Source organism: Tilletiopsis washingtonensis, assembly GCF_003144115.1.
Source record: "Tilletiopsis washingtonensis strain MCA 4186 unplaced genomic scaffold FA09scaffold_3, whole genome shotgun sequence".
Lineage (NCBI taxonomy): Eukaryota > Fungi > Basidiomycota > Exobasidiomycetes > Entylomatales > Tilletiopsis > Tilletiopsis washingtonensis.
Window position 1 is genome coordinate 27,480 of NW_020312000.1, and position 15,735 is coordinate 43,214.

The following is a 15,735-nucleotide window of genomic DNA, read 5'->3' on the forward strand; positions in this document are numbered from 1 at the left end:
TGCGCGCGCCGTGCAGGTGGCCGGCCCATCGGGATCTTCGCACGCGCGCGCCTGCCGCTGCCTCTTCCACCCCACCACACTCCACTCCCGTCGGGCCCACTCCACAGCATGCCGCCACGCGCACACGCAGGGCCCTCGAGCGCCGTGCCGAAGCGCAAGCGCGCCTCGGCTGCCGGTGCCGACGCCGCCAGCGACGCGCCCGTGGACAGCGTCGCAGCCACCGTCGCCGGCGCGGCTGCCGATGCGCAGCTCGAGCTCAGCAGCGACGACGAGGCAGGCGTGAGCGGCGACGACGAGGCGGACGACGACGACGAGGAGGCAGACGCGTTCCCGGAGATCGACGATGCCAGCAGTGCGGCGGGCAGCGAGGGCCCAGAGAGCGCAGAGAGCGACGAGAGCGAGCGCTACGACTCGGAGGACATTGACAACTGGGACGAGGACGAGGAGGACGGTGAGTTCCGGCGGCTCTGCAGCAGGCGCGTCTGCAGCCACTGACGCGGTGCGGCAGCGCTCGCCGACGAGCTTGCGGCCGACTCGGAGACGGAGACGAGCGTGGCGCAGAAGCTCGACTACCTCGTCGCGCGGCACACCGTCAAGCCCGACGAGTCGGCGCCGACGTACAACAAGCTCGGCCTCTCGACGCTCGAGGCGGCGCCCGCGCACTTTGACGCACGCACACGGCATGCCGACGGCGCTGCGCGCGGCATCTTCCAGGTGTCCGAGGTGACGGGCAAGGCGAAGCGCGTCTACCCCGCCATCGAGGCCGACTACGACTCGGACAGCAGCACCGAGGACGCGCCGAACCGCGTCGGCAACGTGCCGATGGAGTGGTACGACGACCTGCCGCACATTGGCTACGACGTCGAGGGCCGCAAGGTGATGCGCCCGGCGACCAAGGACGAGCTCGACAAGTTCCTCGCCACCGTCGAGGACCCCGACGCGTGGATGTCGGCGCAGGACCGCCTCACGGGGCAGGACGTCAAGCTCACCGACGAGGAGCTCGACATCATCCGGCGCCTGCAGAATGCCGAGATTCCCGACGGCGCCTACGACCCGTACGCGCCGTGGGACGACTGGTACACGGGCAAGGGCAAGGAGCTCGTCATGCCGCTCTCCAACCGGCCCGAGCCCAAGAGTCGCTTCGTGCCGTCGAAGTGGGAGCACAAGAAGGTAAGACGCAGCGCTGAGGGTGCTCCGAGAGCTTCGCTGATCTCTTGTCTCGCAGGTGATGAAGATTGTGCGCGCCATCCGGCAAGGACGCATCACGCCGCGGGCGCCAGCTGCCGCCCGTCCCGAGTTCTACAACATCTGGAACGACTCGGACCAGCCGCGTGCGCCGCATGCGATGCACATGCCTGCGCCGAAGGAGGCGCTGCCGGGGCACGGCGAATCGTACAACCCGCCGGCCGAGTATCTCTTCTCCACCGACGAGCGCGCCGCCTGGGAGGAGGCCGAGGCGTCGGAGCGCAAGACGAACTACATGCCCGCCAAGCACGGCGCGCTGCGTCTGGTGCCGGCGTACCAGCAGTCGCTCAAGGAGCGCTTCGAGCGCTGCCTCGACCTCTACATGGCGCCGCGCGTGCTGCGCAAGCGCCTCGACATTCCCGACGCAGAGGCGCTGCTTCCCAAGCTGCCGGCGCCGCGCGAGCTGCGGCCATTCCCGAGCACGGCCGCCGTCGTGTACGCTCACCCGCGCGCAACGCGCGTGCGCTGCCTCGGCATCGATCCGAGCGGCGCTTGGCTTGCGACGGGCGCCGAGGACGGTCGCGTGCGGTTGTGGGATCTCGCGCTGGGCCGCTGCGCTGCCGTGTGGGACCTCTGGGCCGGCGCTCCGGCCGCGGACCGGACGCCGGTGTATGCGCTGGAGTGGTCGCCGAACCGGGCACACGCCATCATCGCCGCCGTCACGACGGAGAAGCTGGTGCTTATTGCGCCGGCTCAGTGCAGCGCGGGCGAGGGAGGCGCCACTGCGTCGCCCAGCTTCCTCTTTGCCACTGCCGGCTACACGCCCGAGGGCGCGGCCAACACGGCGGGCAAGGCGCCGCCGGCCAAGTGGACGCGTCCCTCGGACGGACAGCGCGCACTGGGCGTCGCGAGCATCGTCGCGCTGCCTGGCACGGCCAAGAGCGTTGCATGGCACTCCAAGGGCGACTACATTGCCACGGTCGCGCCCGACGCACGCTCGGGCGCCGCCGTGCTGATCCACCAGATCTCACGGCAACGCACGCAGGCGCCGTTCAGCCGGGCAGGCAAGGGCAGCGCCGTGCAGGCCGTGCTCTTCCACCCGCTGCGCCCGCATCTCTTCGTCGCCACGCAGCGCCTCGTGCGGGTGTACGACCTCTCCGCGCAGTCCCTGCTGCGCACTCTGCAGCCCGGCGTGCGGTACATCTCGGGCCTCTCGGTGCACCCGCGCGGCGAGCACCTGCTCGTGGCGTCGTACGACCGGCGTCTCGTGTGGTTCGACCTCGAGCTCTCGGCGCGGCCGTACAAGACGCTGCGCTACCACGCCCGCGCGCTGCGCGCCGTTGCGTTCCACGCCTCCTATCCGCTCTTCGCGAGTGTCTCCGACGACGGCGAGGCGCACGTGCTGCACGGCAGCGTGTACAACGACCTCGCCACGCCGCCGCTCCTGGTGCCGCTCAAGGTGCTGCGCGGGCACCGCGTCGAGCAGGGCTTGGGCATCCTCGATGCCAAGTGGCACCCCAGCCAGCCGTGGCTGCTGACCGCTGGCGCGGACGGCGATGCTCGCCTCTGGACGCCGTAGTTCTTGACCTCTCGCGTAATACTCATGGCATTCTAGATATCCTTCTTCTCCTCGTCCTTCTCCAGCTGCGCCTCCTGCGCCGCATCCTCGGCGTCGGGCGTCGCGTCAGGATCGAGGAGCTGCGCCATCTCCTGCGCCGTCTGCACTTCGCGCTGCAGCTTGATGAGATCGCGCTCGAAGCGGCGGAAGGTCACCTCGACGAGGTACGAGGCGCCGTTCCAGATGGACAGCGTCAGCAGACCGAGTCTGTAGCGGCGAAAGGTACAGGTCAACAAAGCGCCGAGCCGCGGCGCCAGCAGGACGCACAGGAAGGTGGCCGAGGCAGTGGCGGACTGGTAGAAGAGCAGCGGCGCAGGAAGCGTGCAGACGATGGTGTACACGAACTGTGGCACGAGGATGTGAGCAAAGCCGCTGGGCGGTCCGAGGCAGGCGAGGCGAAGGGGTGCGTGCAAGAGCGTGCGACAGCTCACCTGCAGCAGCATGAAGGCCCACTCTCTCCTCGGCTCGCTCGCCTTCGACAGCAGGTTTGCGACGGCGCCCTTGCCCGACGAGAGCGTCGAGTAGGACTGTGGGCCGCGCAAGAAGCGGAGGTCAGTGGAGGGAAGAGCGAATCGCGAGCGCGCGGGAAGCGGCGCACGTTGATGCGTTCGCCAGACTTGACCTTGGCTGCCTTGCGAAGGACGATGAACTGCGTGATCCGTGTCAGCGTCGCACTAGCTCGGGCGCCGATTCACGCACCTCGTAGTACAGGCCCTGCCACACGATGTAGACGCCGAGGTTCATCCAGAAGCTCGTGTAGCCGTCAAGCCGGTCGAGGCCCTTGAGCGCTGGGTACGTCTGCTCTGCATTGGGAATGTAGTGCCTGTGCGAATTATCAGTGCGGCGGATGGCAGTGCAGACAAGCAGGCGCACCGGATGGTCATAAAGACAAGCGGCGGGAAGATGTGGATGAAGAGCGAGGCCATCTTCTCGATGTCCATCGGCACGAGCGAGTTGCGCCACGTGGCGATGCTGAACGCCAGGGGCCCGTGCGCGGCGCAGTAGCAGACGGTGAAGAGGAACTTGGAGCTGGGAAAGACCCAGAGATAGAGCAGGTTGAGGACGCTGGGTGATTCAGAGAGCTGTGTCAGCTGACAGACGGTACAGGTGCGCAAACGGGTCTCACTTTGCATAGTAGCCTGGGGCGGGGAGGCAGAGTGAGTCAGCAGCAGATGAGCGCATCAGAGCACAGAGGCGCTCACAAAAGTCGAACCTGTGCAGCGCCGATCGTATCAGCGACGGTCTCGCACTTCTCGCCATTGCAGCTTACAGGAAGTAGTGCCACTTCCTCCGCGTGTACGTCCACACGCGCAGCGGCAGAAAGTAGAGCGTCTGCACGCTGTACAGCAGCGGGATCCAGTGCGGGCGCAGCGCAAAGATGAGCGACGTGATGACGAGGTTCATGACGCCGACGACGAAGCAGATCTTGTCGCGCAGGCGCACCGTCTTGGCGTCGGCCCAGCGCGTGCGCAGCTTGTCGACGCGCTGGACGACCTGTGTGTGCAGTGTGAGAAGATGCGCGGTGAGAGCAGACGCCGAAATGCGGAAAAGGGATCCCGACGTGGAGAGCGGCCTCTCTCTACCCTGAAGTACGCCAGTCCTAGCCCTAGCGGGCAGACACAGCAAGAGCGAGCAGAAAGTGGCGCATGCGGGGCCGCTCGTTGAGAGCCGCACAAGCAAGCGCAAGGCTGAGGGCCCGGCGCGCCAAGCATGCAGCGATCAATACGCGTGATGCTAGACGTTGCGCTCGTTCTCTCTGCTGCTCCTCGCGCCCGGCCTCGACCGTCATCGCCAGCTGTGCCTACTTTGACAGCCTTCCATCCGCACACTCACACGTCCGCGCACCCGCCGCAGCTCCTCCTGCAGGCCGTGCATCTCCTCGTCGCTGCCCACGCGCCCATCGCTGCTGGCGCGCACGCGGCGGCGCAGCTCCTCGACGCGCGCCTTGCGCCGCAGGTCGGCGCCGACCTTGCGCAGCTTGCGGTTCGCGAGGTCGAGGCGCGGCGCAAAGTAGCTGCAGGCAGAAGGTGTAAGGAGAGCAGCGAAGGCGGGCGACGCGACGCAGCGAGAGCGCAACGACGAGGTGCGACGAGCCTGCAGCTGCGCCTCTGCGGCGAACGAGAGGCCCGCAAGGTGCCTCAGAAGAGAAGTGCTACAGGCGCTTGGACAGCACCCTTGCTGCAAAAGAGCATGGCAGCGCGGTGATGTGTTGTGTGCTTCCCGCCAAAAGCACAGCCGCTGCGGTGCATCATCCGCCATGCTCGCGCTGCGTCAGAGGCGGCCGGCACCTCACTCGGCCCTGCCTCGCGCCACCGACGCGCTGCCACGCAGCAGACGCCCGCCGCCGCGCCACTCACGTCTCGAACAGATCGCCGAGCGGCATGGCGGCGCTGGGCGTCATGGCGGCGGTGATGTCGACGCCGTCGAGCTCGAGCGACGAGCGGCGCGACGAGCGCGTCGAGTGCGAGGCCGACGAGGCATAGCCGCCGCCGCCGCTGTCGGAGTAGTCGCTGATGGTGCTGTTGGAGCGCGAGAGCGGCGGCGCGGACATGGCGGGCGGGAGCGCGGCGGCGGGTGTGGTGGTTGCGACGCTGGATGCGCGTGGAGGGCAGCGCAAGCAGCAGGCGCACGGCGGCAGAGGCGAGGTGACGTCGCGCCCCGAGGTTGATGTGCGGCGGCGCGCGTGGCGTGGGAACAGGGCGCGCCGTGCCCGATGAGGCATCTGGCAGTGGGGGCGCCATCACGCCGTCGCATGCGCTGCGTTCTGCACTTGCCGCTTGCAGCTCGCCGCACAACGCAACACGGCGGAGGAAGCTGCGCTCTATACGCTGCTGCTGGCGCTGATTAGCGCTGTGGTGTAGGAATGCGTGCGCTGCGGGCGCGGCTGCTTGCCTCTGCTCCACCACACCGCCCGCCTCCAGCACGCCCGCCGCCGCCTCGCCGCGTCGCAGCGTCGCCGCTATGTCCGCCACTGCGCCCTCACCGCCTTCCACCGCCGCCGCGTCCGCCTCGTCCGTCGTCTCTGCAGTCTCGTGCGCCTCCGTCGCGCCAGCACCCGACGCACCGGCTGCGGCGCTGCGCCTGCCGCTGCCGCCTTCCGCCTCGGCCCCAGCGTCACTCGCCTGGACGGCGCCGCGGCTGCCCGTCGAGCTGCGCCTGCTCATCGTCGCGCATGCTCTCAACGCCCTCCTTGCCATGCCCTGGCCGCGTCCGGGCGGCGCGCTGGCGCTGGCTCTTGTCGAGCGAGCCACCGTTTGGCCAGTGCTCTGCGTGCTGCTGCGTGCGCCGCGCCTGGCCAGCGAGGCTGCCGTGCGCAATCTCGACGCTCAGATGCGCGCCGAGCCCTTCCTCAGCGCTGCTCACCGCACTCGCCGTCTGCTCGTCAGTCGCTTCGACACCTATCCGGTGTTTGATACACACCTCGACCGCTTAGAGCTCAGTCTGGCAGACGTCGAGCTGGCCGACGACGCGCTCCTGGCCTCGCTGCTCGCACGCTTCCCACATCTCGCCTCGCTCACGGTCTTCGACTCGCCGCGAGCGCTGGAGCACCACTGGCCACCGGCTCTGAGCGCGCTCACCTGCCTGTGCATCAATCTCGATAGTGAGCAACCTGGCTCCCCATCGGCGCTTCTCGCTGGCGAAACGTCTCTGCGCCGCCTGACGCTCCTCGGGCCGGGCCTGCACTTGTCGTGGCCGCTGTGCCAGCGCATCGCCGCGCAACCTATGTTGCAGGAACTTGTGCTGTTTCTGCCGGGAGGCCCAGTAGACGATTTCGACCCCGCATTTCTGTGGGACAGCGCGACGCTCCGCAAGGTCACCATCGTAGTGCCTGTCCGCTCGGCCGTTCCCGACTCGAGTATTGTGTGGATCGAGTTGATGTTGAGACGGCTCAGGATTCAAGGGCAGCAGCTGGAGATCTGCTTCGTCGTCTGCCGCCTTTCGGTATCGCGCGAGAACACGCGCGGCCGACACGTCGATGAAGAGCTGGGTCAGGCGCTCACGCAGGAGCGCGAGGACCTCTCCGAGCGGCTGCGACGAGTGACCGGTGTGGATCCAGCCACGGACATGTCCACCTGGGAGGCCGATGAGCGCTCGATCTTCGAGTGGACCCTGGCATGCTGTGCCGACGGCCTGCGCTTCTTCGCTCCGACGTCAAACGCTTGCGACGGGCGAATTTTTACTGCTGATCCGTGGTGCGCCGGTCTTGACCACGGCCGGCTCGAGGCGCCTGCGCAGCCCTTCATTCTCGAGCTCGACGGCGATGACTGTGATGCCGACGCGGCGACGCGCGCCGCACATGCGCAAAAGATAGACGACCATTTCGAAATGATTTGCGAGGTGCAGCAGTGGGTGGTGCCGGAGTGAGGGTAGCGGGACAGGGGCGCGGATGGGGAGGGCTGAGACGGGAAGACGACGTGCGAGAAACCCCCCTGCACCGGCACGGCCGCAACACATCCGCACTTGTGCAGTCGCCTCAAGCAGGACTGAATGGCTATACTTCTAACGTGCCGAGCCGAAGAGAGAGTGGTGTGCAGCAAAGCGAGGCACGAGGCATTGGGTGTCCAGACAGATGGCAGCGGGCGTTGCTGGTGCCGCCTCACTGCGCGCGTTCAACGGAGGCGCGGCGTGGGAGCGGGTCTTGCGCGCGTCGGCGCCTCCACACCGCGCAGCGGCACGCTCTGGGGCCTCGCTCCCGACCACCACACCCCTGCGCCCTGATCTTCCCTGCGCGGCGCGGCCTGGCCAAGCGCGATGCAGGCGCTGCGCTCCTTCTTTGCGCCGCCAGCATCTGCGCCCCTGCCGGCTGCTGACCAGGCCAAGCCGCGGCGACGCACGGCGCTGGTGCAGCACATCGAGGTCATCGGCGGCGCAGCCGCGAGCGGCCCCGGGTCCTCGGCACCGCTGCCACCTCGCTTGCAGTCTGCCGTGTCTGCCGCAGCCACGCCGCTTGTGCTGTCGCCGCCGCGTCTGCCGGCGGAGCTGCGCCTGCTCATCGTCGCCGCCGCCCTCGCCGAGCTCCTCGCGGCGCCGCCCTCGCCTGCGCGCCACCACGCCATCCTCTCGCTGGCCCTCGCCGAGCGGGCCGCCCTGGCTCTCGTGCTCTCGACACTGCTACGCACGCCACATCTGCGTGGTACCGGCGCAGTCGAAGGCTTGGAGCGAGTTATGCGCAAGGCAATCTATCGAGAGGCCGCCCGCGGCACACGCCGGCTCGTCGTCTCTTCGGCGCAGCAGCAGGCCGCGCATGGCGGCGACCGCCATGCCGGCCTGTTCGCTGCCTCCTCGTCCGCCCAAGCGTTTGCGTCGCAGATCGCTGCGCCGCTCGCCAGTCTCCTCGGCCAGCTCGTCGCGCTGCAGAGCCTCGTGCTCGCTGCGCCGCCGCGCGCGCTTCTGACGCATGTCCCTCCGTCCCTGGCGGAGCTGACGTGCACGGGCAGCGTGTACGGCTCCGACGTGCTGCCACTGCTCTTCTCGCGACCGACGCCGCTGCGCCGCCTCACACTGCTCGGGCCGCGCCTCTACCTGCCAGCCGCCACTCTCCGCCTGCTGGCGGCACAGCCGCAGCTGGCTGAGGTAACGCTCTTCCTGCCGCGCCGAGACGTCGACGTGGGCGTGCTGCTGCAGAGCGCCTCGCTGCGCAGCGTGACGATCGTCGCGCACGAGACGAAGGGCACGACGGGCTATCGAGGCGGTCTCGAGGGCAGACTGCAGACGCTGACAAGGCGAAAAGGAGCGGGCGCGGTGCAAGTGCGTCTCGTCACTGTCCGCTCGGCTGTCGGCAGGCGCTTGCAGCAACAGGCGGCACAAGGCTCAGCTAGCGCTGGCCGAACGCGCGACGCGCAAGCATCTGTGGCGCTGAACGCCCCGCAGCACGCAGATCCAAGTCTGCAGGCGCTCGAGGAGTGGTTCTTCGCGCGCTGTGCGCAAGGCCTGTCCAGCTTCGACTCGTGCGATGCAGAGGCACCCGAGGCGCGCGAGTCTGAACTCGTGTACGAGGAACGAGAGCAAGCGCAGGTGATCGACGCGCGCTTCGGCGTTCAGTGCGAGGTGCTGCAGTGGGATCTGGAGGAGGACGATGAGGCGGCGCCGCCGGAGCCACAAGAGAGTGCGACGCAACCGCCGAGGCTGCCGCCAGAACGGATGGAGGCGCTCGACCTGGGCAGCAGCGACGAGGAGCAACTAGACGACGAGGCGCACGATTACGACTATTTGGAATGAACTACATTCACCTGGCCCGGCCGGAGAGCAGCTGGCGGTGTGTGCTGGTGTTGTGCACGACCGGCACGGAAGACTCGTTCCATGTCGGGCCAGCCCCACGCTCACCACAGATGCTGGAGGCAGCGAGCATCTATTAATGCCGGGCTAGGCCCGGCGCCCACAGCACAGCGGACGTCGAATCGCTGCGGCAAGCCCAGTCCTGGCAGCAAGCGGGCCGGCCGCCCAGCAGGGCGCCCATCAAGCCAGCAGGCGCTTCTCCTTCTCGGCCTTCTTGGCTGCCAGCGCCTCGAGCTTCTCCTCCTTGGTGGCATCGTACGCGACGGTCAGTTGGCTAGGTGAGAGTCAGCAACTGCAGCGGCCGCTGTGCAGGCTCTGCTCTGACACGCACTTGAACGGGTTGTCCGGGTGCTTCTTGAACTCGTCGTGCAGCTCGTTCTCGTACTGGTTGTTGCGCAGACCCGGGCGCTCGGCCTTGATGCGCGGCATCTCGCGTTCCTTGAAGGCCTCAAACGCCGCCTGCGAGGGGTGTCAGTACAGCGAGGGCGCATCGCCGCGGTGCTCACCTTGTAGCGCCGCTCCGGGTGCCGCTCGATGGCGCCGGCCTTGGAGCCGACGGCGGCCTTGTCGGTGCGCTCCGTGGCCAGCGACATGCTACGGGCGGCGTCAGTCTCACAGCCTCTGCCGCCTCCTCAGCCGCACTCACGCGTCGATCATGTCGTCGATGTTGTCGGCGCCGAAGCTCTTGACCGCGTCGTCGAGTCCGGTGCCCGGCGGCGGCACGTAGGCCTTCTCCTTCTGCACGGCCTTCTTGCTCTCCTTCTTGAGCGGCTTGCTCGGCAGGCTGGCCTCCTCCTCGGCGAGCAGGCGCTCCTTCTCGGCCTTCTTGCGCGCCGCCTCGGCCGCCTTTTCGGCCTTGGCGTCGGCGGCCGACTTGCCCTTTGCGCCCTTGTCCCACGCAGCGGCCTCGGCGGCCTCGGCGGCGGCGGCCTCGGCAGCGGCCTTGGACGCGGCGGCCTCGGCCTTCTGTGCAGCGCCGCCCTTGGCCTTGCCGCCCTTTGGTGGCATGGTGCGTGTGTGGTGCGGTGGTGGTGGTGGAAGTGGAGGGCGAAGCGTGGAGAAGGCAGCGTCGGGGCGGTGCGCGGGCGCGTCACGTGCCACGGCCTGCGATTTCTGGCTGAGCCTGGCTGAGCCGCGGCTCGCGCGCGCGCGCTTTGGTCCTTTGTCAAGGCGCCGCCGTCCTGCTTCCTGGCCACCGTCACCTGCCACCCGCTCCTCTCTTGCAACTCTTGCGCCTGCTGCAGCTCGTGTCTCTCACACACCCGCCGCCCACCACCTTCGCTCGCCGCACCCCGCTGCCCCCGCGCCCCCGCCCGCGCCGCCATGGCGCACGCCGATCACACGCGCGACCCGTGCCCCTATGTCATCCTCAACGACTTTGGCGGCGCCTTTGCCATGGGCGCCGTCGGCGGCACCATCTGGCACGGCATCAAGGGCAGCCGCAACAGCCCGCGCGTGAGTGGCGCGCGGACAGCGAGCAGGTGCGGGAGAGCTGTGCCTGCGCAAGTGGCGCCAGGCAGCAGCAGCCGGCGACGAGGGCAGGATGCGAGCAGCAATGGTGCTTGGGCAGCGCAGGCAGCGTGCAGAGCACATGCTTTGGCACATTCGGAAGGGCACCTCTCGCAGTCGCATTCGAGAGCCTTGTGCGCTCGGGCTTGCGCTCGTGCATGAGCTGCCGCGGCCGGCCAAGCTATCCTCGTCTGCGCCGCGCAGCGCGCGCAGCGCATACCGCGCCGGGCGCGGGCCGGTGTTGAGCTTGATCGCCTCTGCTTGACAACGTCTGACCCACCGCTCTGCCTTGCCGCACAATGCTGACTTCTCCTGCACCAGGGCTACCGGCTGCCGGGCGCCATGGCCGCCATCAAGGCGCGCGCGCCGGTCCTCGGCGGCAACTTTGGCGTCTGGGGCGGCATGTTCAGCACGTACGACTGCACTGTCAAGGGCATCCGGCAGAAGGAGGACGCGTGGAACGCCATCATCGCCGGCTTCATGACGGGCGGCAGTCTGGCAATCCGCTGTGAGTCGCGGCACGGACGTAGCCGGTGGTGAATGCAGGCGGCGGTGCGGAGTTCCGGAAGGCTAGCGCCTGAGGCTCTGTGCCGCCTTGCGGTTCGTGGCTTTGCGACTTTTCCTGCAGCCGATGGCGGCGAAGCGCCTCATCCCGGTCGCCCAATGCCCAGCCCTGTGCCACGCTGACGCAGACCTTTGCAGCTGGGCCGAAGACGGCGGTCGGCTCGGGCATCATGTGCGGCATCTTGTTGGGCGTGTTCGAAGGTGCGTATGCGGTGCGCGACGCACCTTTGCGGCGCCGGGCTGACGTGCGCGGCGTCAGGTGTGGGTGTCTTGATGCAGCGGTTCATGGCCGAGGGGAACAAGCCCGTCGCTCCGATCATGTGAGTGCGCGCGGGAGCTGCGCTGCCTCCCGGTGCTGACCGCCGCTCAGTCCGGACGCACAAACAATGCCTGGCGGCGGCGCCGTGTCCGCCGGGCCAGCAGTCGGCGTGCCGGCGCCGGCATGAGCCGCCGCTCGCGCACCTCTTCCCTCCGCCGCCTCAGCCACCACTCGCACCTCTGGACCTTGGCTCCTCAGCTCCACCACCACTCCTCCGCGTCTCGCAGTGTTTGCGTCACGGCGCATCTCGTTTGCGTCCGTGCGCACCTGCACCAGCGCCTGTATTTGATCGAAAGCCGCGCGGCACGATGCCGTGCGCACCCACCGCAACACAGCTTGCTAGACCAGGTGATACATTGGCAGAGGGTGACGCGCCATAGAAGTACAGAGCAGAGAGAGGCGGGCCGCACGCGATCTACGGAATGCTGGGATGCCGCGCCGGGTCGAGGTGGTACACGATGCCCTGCCAGGCGCGTGAGCCGGGCGTCGCTGCGCGCCGCAGTGCCACTCACGTTGTTGCTCGTCTTGACGACGTGCTTGGCGGCCACGAGCGCGATGAGCGTCTTGTTGATGCGCGCCTGTGTCATCTCGGGCGGCGCCAGCATGTCGGCGACTGCAGGCGAGCGTGAGAGAGGGAAGAGCAAGCGAGACACAGGCGACTCACTGCGCACGCCGTCGTCGCCGCCGGCCATCAGCGCCAGGAGCACATTCTCCGCGAGCGCCCGTGGTTTCTGCGCACAGCGTCAGCCGTCGCACTGCCAGGCCTCCGCACGCGGGCACGCACCGGGTCTGCGCCGCGGTACTCGAGCGGCAGCGTGTCGATGATCTGTGCGGCGGCCTCGGTGCGCTTCTTGCGCAGCGCCAGCGAGATCTTGCCCTTGGGCGCCGCCTTCTTGGCGCCGGCGGGCGCCGCTGCGGCCGGCCGCGCACCTGCCGCGGCGGGCTTCTTGAGCGCCGGCTTGAGTGCCGGTGCGGCCTTGGGCGTCGGCGGCCCAAACGAGACGTCGTCGGAGGTCATGTACGTCTGGTCGCCGACGTTGCCGCCGTCGTCGGGCGGCGACGAGTAGCCGGCTGCCGTCGAGGCGCCGGGGCCGCCCGACGTGCGCAGGGCCGAGCGGGCCAGGAGCTCGGACTGCAGCTTGGCTGTGTGTGTGTCAGAGGGGTCTGCAGTGCGGCTCGCGCGCGACTCACCGCCGCGCTCGCCTGCGCGCTCAAAGTTGTCCTCGGCCGGTGCCTGCAGTGCAGATGTAAGCCGTGCGGACCAGTGGAGCGAGCATTGCGGCGCGACGCAGAGCACAGCCCGGCAGCATCTTCGCCGCCCTGCGCGGCACAGCAACACATGGCGGGGGCTCTTTGCGCGGCTCTTCGGCGAACATCGCAGGCTGCAGCTCGGCGCTCCATCCTGGTGCACGCAACGACCCCCGCGACGGTACGTCGCGAGCTACCATTCCGAGGATCATCGCGACGCAGCAGCTCTCCCTCGGAGTGCGGGTGCTAAGCCCGCCGCGTACTGCAGCGCTGCCTCCTCGCTGGGCGCCGTTCTGGCTGGAGCCTCCCTCTCTCGCCGCACGCCCTATCGCACTCCTGTCACGTCGCCGCACGCCCGCACTCACCTCGGCCCACTCGGTGCAGAACGCGTTCATGCGCAGCCCGTAGAGGAACATGCTGAAGCTCTCGTCGAAGGTGCGCAGCGCCGCCGCGATGCCCGACACCGCCTCGAGGTTGGCCTGCAGCACGGCCGTCTCGTCGCCGAGGTCGGCGAGCGCGGCGTCGAGGAACGCCAGCGGCGTGGCGCCGGCGCTGCGTGCAGTCGGGGCCGAGCCGGCGCCGGAGCGCGAGAGGCGCAGCGACGAGATGCTGCCGCGCGACACGCGTCGCAGCGGCGTGGTGGGGCGCGACGCCATGGCTGAGTGAAATGCCAAGCGCAGCGACGGTGAGAATGCCAAGCGCGGCGACGGTGAGAGTGCCGAGTGTGACGGTAAGAGCGAGAGTGCCAAGCGCAACGAGGTGGTGGTGAGAGCGCAAGCGCCTCACGCGTCGGCAGGGCGCGGCGCGTGTTTGGTGTTGGCCGCGGCGAGCAATCGGTGAAAGCCGCGGGGACACGCATCTCTCCTGTGCATGATTCACATACGTTTCTGTGGTCTGCTCTAACGTCGAGTCCCGATTAGTACAGTGGTCAGTATACCCGCTTTTCATTGCAAGCGTTTTGTCGCGGGCGGCACGGGTTCGATTCCCGTATCGGGAATCTTTTTGCTCTCTGCCTGCTTGACTTATGCCCCCCTTTTTGCACACCGCCTGTGCCGCTCTCCCTCGTGCCGCTACTGGCGCTGACCGCCGGGAGGGTGTGCTGCTCGGACCGCTGGACCCTAGAAGACATGGGAACGTGCAGTATGTGGCGCACGAGCTAGTGTGAGCGGCCGCTGTCGCAGACGAGAGCGCGCTGTAGCCACTGATCGGTGCTCGCTCGCTCCCAGACGCAGGGGCGCTCACCTGATGGGCGCCATGCGAGCGAGAGACGTTCTGAGCACTTCCGCCCGCGATGCTTCTTACATACCCTGCGTGAGAGGGCACGTTTCTGTGTGAGCGGGCGGCGGGCTCTACGCGCATCCAAGATTTAGACGTGATGAGGACGACATCTTAAGCGGACTGCGCTCAGCTGTGCTACTGACAGGCAGCAAGCAACGAGACACACGCCGAAGCGGTAAAGCTCAGGCCTGGGCATCAGCAGCGGCTGCCCGCTCGCGCTGTCAACCAAGCAGAACACGGCGGCTCCGCACGTCTCCCTCCCCCTCCCGGGCGGACTGTGCGCGCAAGATGAAGAGACACTCCTGCGGCGCTGTGCTGAGACTGATGTGATTCCGCACCCGACATTCCTGCACAGCTTCGTGTGCCCAGCGCCCCGTGCCCTGCTGCACGCCTAGTCCTTCTTCTTGAGGTTCTCGAACATGCGCTTGCCCGAGTTGTTCCTGAGGCAGACAGACGGGTCAGACAGAGCGCGCTGCCGAGGACTCGAGAAGGAGCTCACCACCAGAGCGAGCCGTTGAGGTACGTGGCGTACGTGGTCCATGCTGCCAGCTCGAGTCAGCACAGGTCTGGGCTGCCGATGCTGCGGTGCGACTCACCGACGTACGGCAGCACGTACCAGCTGGCCTCGCGCGACACCTCGGTGCGCAGCAGCCAGAACCAGTAGCCGACCGTGCCCGTAAGCGCGGTGAGGTCGATGAATGCAGCGCCAAGGTAGCCTGAGAGCGGCGTGTGAGAAACGGTCCGGGCGACGCACGAGCGCGCGACGCACCTCCGCCGAAGCACAGAGGCGTCCACAGCCTGCAGAGGGTCAGCAAGAGCCGCTAGATGAGCCTGGCCAGGACGCACTGGTTCTGCGCGGAGAGGTGAGCAGGACTCGCAGCAAATGCAGAGCACGTGAACGCACCAGAGCAAGCTGCGCATAGTACAGCTTGAGCGCGAGGTACGCGCGGTTGCGGCCCAGGCCCGGCGGCGTGCGGTCCAGCGCCTTGACGGTCAGGAAGCTCGCCCAGCCCATGCACGCGTACAGCGCCGGCCACACGACGCCAAACGACCACGCGGGCGGGTCGAGCGCCGGCTTCTGCAGCGACTTGTACCACTGTGTGCGCGCAGCACGGCGTCAGCTGGGTGAAGGGCAGTGCTGCCCGGTGCAGAGATCGTGGCAGCGAGGGCGAGGCGCGCAGCGCCCCTGGCTTGCACTACGGAAGGCTCTGCCCAGCATGTCCAAGCAGTCGGCACAGGACAGCCAATGCCGCACACCGTGTGCCAGCACCGGCCAGCACTGCGCCCGCCGCTGCGGCGCACACTCACCGTGCCGCGCGGGCCGTGCTGGGCGTTGCGCGTGAGCAGGCCCGTCGCGAAGCTAGCCGCGAGCGGCAGGCCGACGGCGAAGATGGGCGAGCGCGGCAGGTCGACGAGCAGCGGCGGGAGCGACATGGCGGCGGACGAGGGGATGGTGAGGGCGGGAGGCAGAGCAACACGCGGTGCGCACCAAAGGCAGCAGCTCGAGAGGCTCCATGCAGGGCCGGCGCCGGCGCCGATCGCGCTCGGCGCTCGGCCCGGGCGAGCGCGGCCGCCGCGCGGCCGGCCGGCAGCGTGACGTCGCTCTCGCAGCTCTCGCAGCGTCTGCCGCACAAGCGTCCGGGTGCTGCCAGCGTCGGCTTCAGTGCTGCAGCAGCTGGCCGTCGCATCTGCCAAGGGTTCAATATTCGTGGCTGGCGCGGATGCACCGAGCAGAGCT

The 15,735-nt window shown here is 68.4% G+C and overlaps 8 protein-coding genes and 1 non-coding gene across 9 annotated transcripts; 5 read left to right on the forward strand and 4 right to left on the reverse strand.

Moving 5' to 3' along the window:
• The first annotated feature begins 77 nt into the window (after positions 1 to 77).
• FA09DRAFT_327744 (BOP1NT-domain-containing protein) lies at positions 78 to 2,809 on the forward strand. The gene is made up of 3 exons (XM_025741508.1): positions 78 to 451; positions 509 to 1,170; positions 1,226 to 2,809. The coding sequence occupies exons 1-3, from the start codon at positions 109 to 111 to the stop codon at positions 2,762 to 2,764; spliced, it is 2,544 nt and encodes an 847-aa protein (XP_025600559.1). The 5' UTR covers positions 78 to 108; the 3' UTR covers positions 2,765 to 2,809.
• Positions 2,770 to 5,387, reverse strand: FA09DRAFT_314887 (hypothetical protein). The gene is made up of 11 exons (XM_025740786.1): positions 5,161 to 5,387; positions 4,637 to 4,817; positions 4,074 to 4,297; positions 4,006 to 4,016; positions 3,930 to 3,942; positions 3,677 to 3,868; positions 3,503 to 3,626; positions 3,402 to 3,452; positions 3,235 to 3,330; positions 3,071 to 3,147; positions 2,770 to 3,010 (listed from the first exon to the last, which is right to left on the reverse strand). The coding sequence occupies exons 1-11, from the start codon at positions 5,352 to 5,354 to the stop codon at positions 2,797 to 2,799; spliced, it is 1,377 nt and encodes a 458-aa protein (XP_025600560.1). The 5' UTR covers positions 5,355 to 5,387; the 3' UTR covers positions 2,770 to 2,796.
• Positions 5,388 to 5,764: 377 nt separating this feature from the next.
• Positions 5,765 to 7,177, forward strand: FA09DRAFT_358385 (hypothetical protein; the record flags this gene model as incomplete). Its single annotated transcript, XM_025744951.1, has 1 exon — positions 5,765 to 7,177. One exon carries the CDS (start codon positions 5,765 to 5,767, stop codon positions 7,166 to 7,168), a length of 1,404 nt encoding a protein of 467 aa, XP_025600561.1. The 3' UTR covers positions 7,169 to 7,177.
• Positions 7,178 to 7,517: 340 nt separating this feature from the next.
• Positions 7,518 to 9,117, forward strand: FA09DRAFT_327747 (hypothetical protein). The gene has a single exon (XM_025741509.1). The coding sequence runs from the start codon at positions 7,556 to 7,558 to the stop codon at positions 9,020 to 9,022; it is 1,467 nt and encodes a 488-aa protein (XP_025600562.1). The 5' UTR covers positions 7,518 to 7,555; the 3' UTR covers positions 9,023 to 9,117.
• An 80-nt stretch (positions 9,118 to 9,197) lies between these two features.
• FA09DRAFT_327748 (DUF1014-domain-containing protein) lies at positions 9,198 to 10,093 on the reverse strand. Its single transcript, XM_025741510.1, has 4 exons — positions 9,726 to 10,093; positions 9,586 to 9,673; positions 9,411 to 9,538; positions 9,198 to 9,353 (listed from the first exon to the last, which is right to left on the reverse strand). The coding sequence occupies exons 1-4, from the start codon at positions 10,085 to 10,087 to the stop codon at positions 9,260 to 9,262; spliced, it is 672 nt and encodes a 223-aa protein (XP_025600563.1). The 5' UTR covers positions 10,088 to 10,093; the 3' UTR covers positions 9,198 to 9,259.
• Positions 10,094 to 10,402: 309 nt separating this feature from the next.
• FA09DRAFT_293876 (putative TIM17-mitochondrial inner membrane import translocase subunit) lies at positions 10,403 to 11,476 on the forward strand (the record flags this gene model as incomplete). Its single annotated transcript, XM_025740063.1, has 4 exons — positions 10,403 to 10,534; positions 10,910 to 11,096; positions 11,291 to 11,353; positions 11,412 to 11,476. The coding sequence occupies 4 exons, from the start codon at positions 10,403 to 10,405 to the stop codon at positions 11,474 to 11,476; spliced, it is 447 nt and encodes a 148-aa protein (XP_025600564.1).
• A 329-nt stretch (positions 11,477 to 11,805) lies between these two features.
• On the reverse strand, positions 11,806 to 13,487 carry FA09DRAFT_358389 (hypothetical protein). The gene is made up of 6 exons (XM_025744952.1): positions 13,085 to 13,487; positions 12,663 to 12,705; positions 12,256 to 12,614; positions 12,136 to 12,202; positions 11,984 to 12,084; positions 11,806 to 11,934 (listed from the first exon to the last, which is right to left on the reverse strand). The coding sequence occupies exons 1-6, from the start codon at positions 13,373 to 13,375 to the stop codon at positions 11,887 to 11,889; spliced, it is 909 nt and encodes a 302-aa protein (XP_025600565.1). The 5' UTR covers positions 13,376 to 13,487; the 3' UTR covers positions 11,806 to 11,886.
• Positions 13,488 to 13,629: 142 nt separating this feature from the next.
• FA09DRAFT_t10 lies at positions 13,630 to 13,716 on the forward strand. The gene has a single exon. It is a non-coding gene; the product is annotated as a tRNA-Glu (tRNA).
• Positions 13,717 to 14,492: 776 nt separating this feature from the next.
• FA09DRAFT_314896 (TspO/MBR-related protein) lies at positions 14,493 to 15,431 on the reverse strand (the record flags this gene model as incomplete). The annotated part of the gene is made up of 6 exons (XM_025740787.1): positions 14,493 to 14,539; positions 14,594 to 14,713; positions 14,767 to 14,795; positions 14,844 to 14,848; positions 14,902 to 15,093; positions 15,306 to 15,431. 6 exons carry the CDS (start codon positions 15,429 to 15,431, stop codon positions 14,493 to 14,495), a joined length of 519 nt encoding a protein of 172 aa, XP_025600566.1.
• Positions 15,432 to 15,735: the final 304 nt, after the last annotated feature.

Coding starts and splice junctions, on each gene's coding strand:
- FA09DRAFT_327744 (XM_025741508.1), top strand. CDS start 109: ATGCCGCCACGCGCACACGCAGGGCCCTCGAGCGCCGTGCCGAAGCGC. Junction 452..508: donor GGACGAGGACGAGGAGGACG/GTGAGTTCCGGC, acceptor GCGGTGCGGCAG/CGCTCGCCGACGAGCTTGCG. Junction 1,171..1,225: donor CGAAGTGGGAGCACAAGAAG/GTAAGACGCAGC, acceptor CTTGTCTCGCAG/GTGATGAAGATTGTGCGCGC.
- FA09DRAFT_314887 (XM_025740786.1), bottom strand. CDS start 5,354: ATGTCCGCGCCGCCGCTCTCGCGCTCCAACAGCACCATCAGCGACTAC. Junction 3,148..3,234: donor GGGCCTTCATGCTGCTGCAG/GTGAGCTGTCGC, acceptor CTCGTGCCACAG/TTCGTGTACACCATCGTCTG. Junction 3,011..3,070: donor ACTGCCTCGGCCACCTTCCT/GTGCGTCCTGCT, acceptor TCGCCGCTACAG/ACTCGGTCTGCTGACGCTGT.
- FA09DRAFT_327747 (XM_025741509.1), top strand. CDS start 7,556: ATGCAGGCGCTGCGCTCCTTCTTTGCGCCGCCAGCATCTGCGCCCCTG.
- FA09DRAFT_327748 (XM_025741510.1), bottom strand. CDS start 10,087: ATGCCACCAAAGGGCGGCAAGGCCAAGGGCGGCGCTGCACAGAAGGCC. Junction 9,539..9,585: donor ACCCGGAGCGGCGCTACAAG/GTGAGCACCGCG, acceptor CACCCCTCGCAG/GCGGCGTTTGAGGCCTTCAA. Junction 9,354..9,410: donor CACCCGGACAACCCGTTCAA/GTGCGTGTCAGA, acceptor ACTCTCACCTAG/CCAACTGACCGTCGCGTACG.
- FA09DRAFT_358389 (XM_025744952.1), bottom strand. CDS start 13,375: ATGGCGTCGCGCCCCACCACGCCGCTGCGACGCGTGTCGCGCGGCAGC. Junction 12,085..12,135: donor CGGCGACGACGGCGTGCGCA/GTGAGTCGCCTG, acceptor GCTCGCCTGCAG/TCGCCGACATGCTGGCGCCG. Junction 11,935..11,983: donor TCGTCAAGACGAGCAACAAC/GTGAGTGGCACT, acceptor CGCGCCTGGCAG/GGCATCGTGTACCACCTCGA.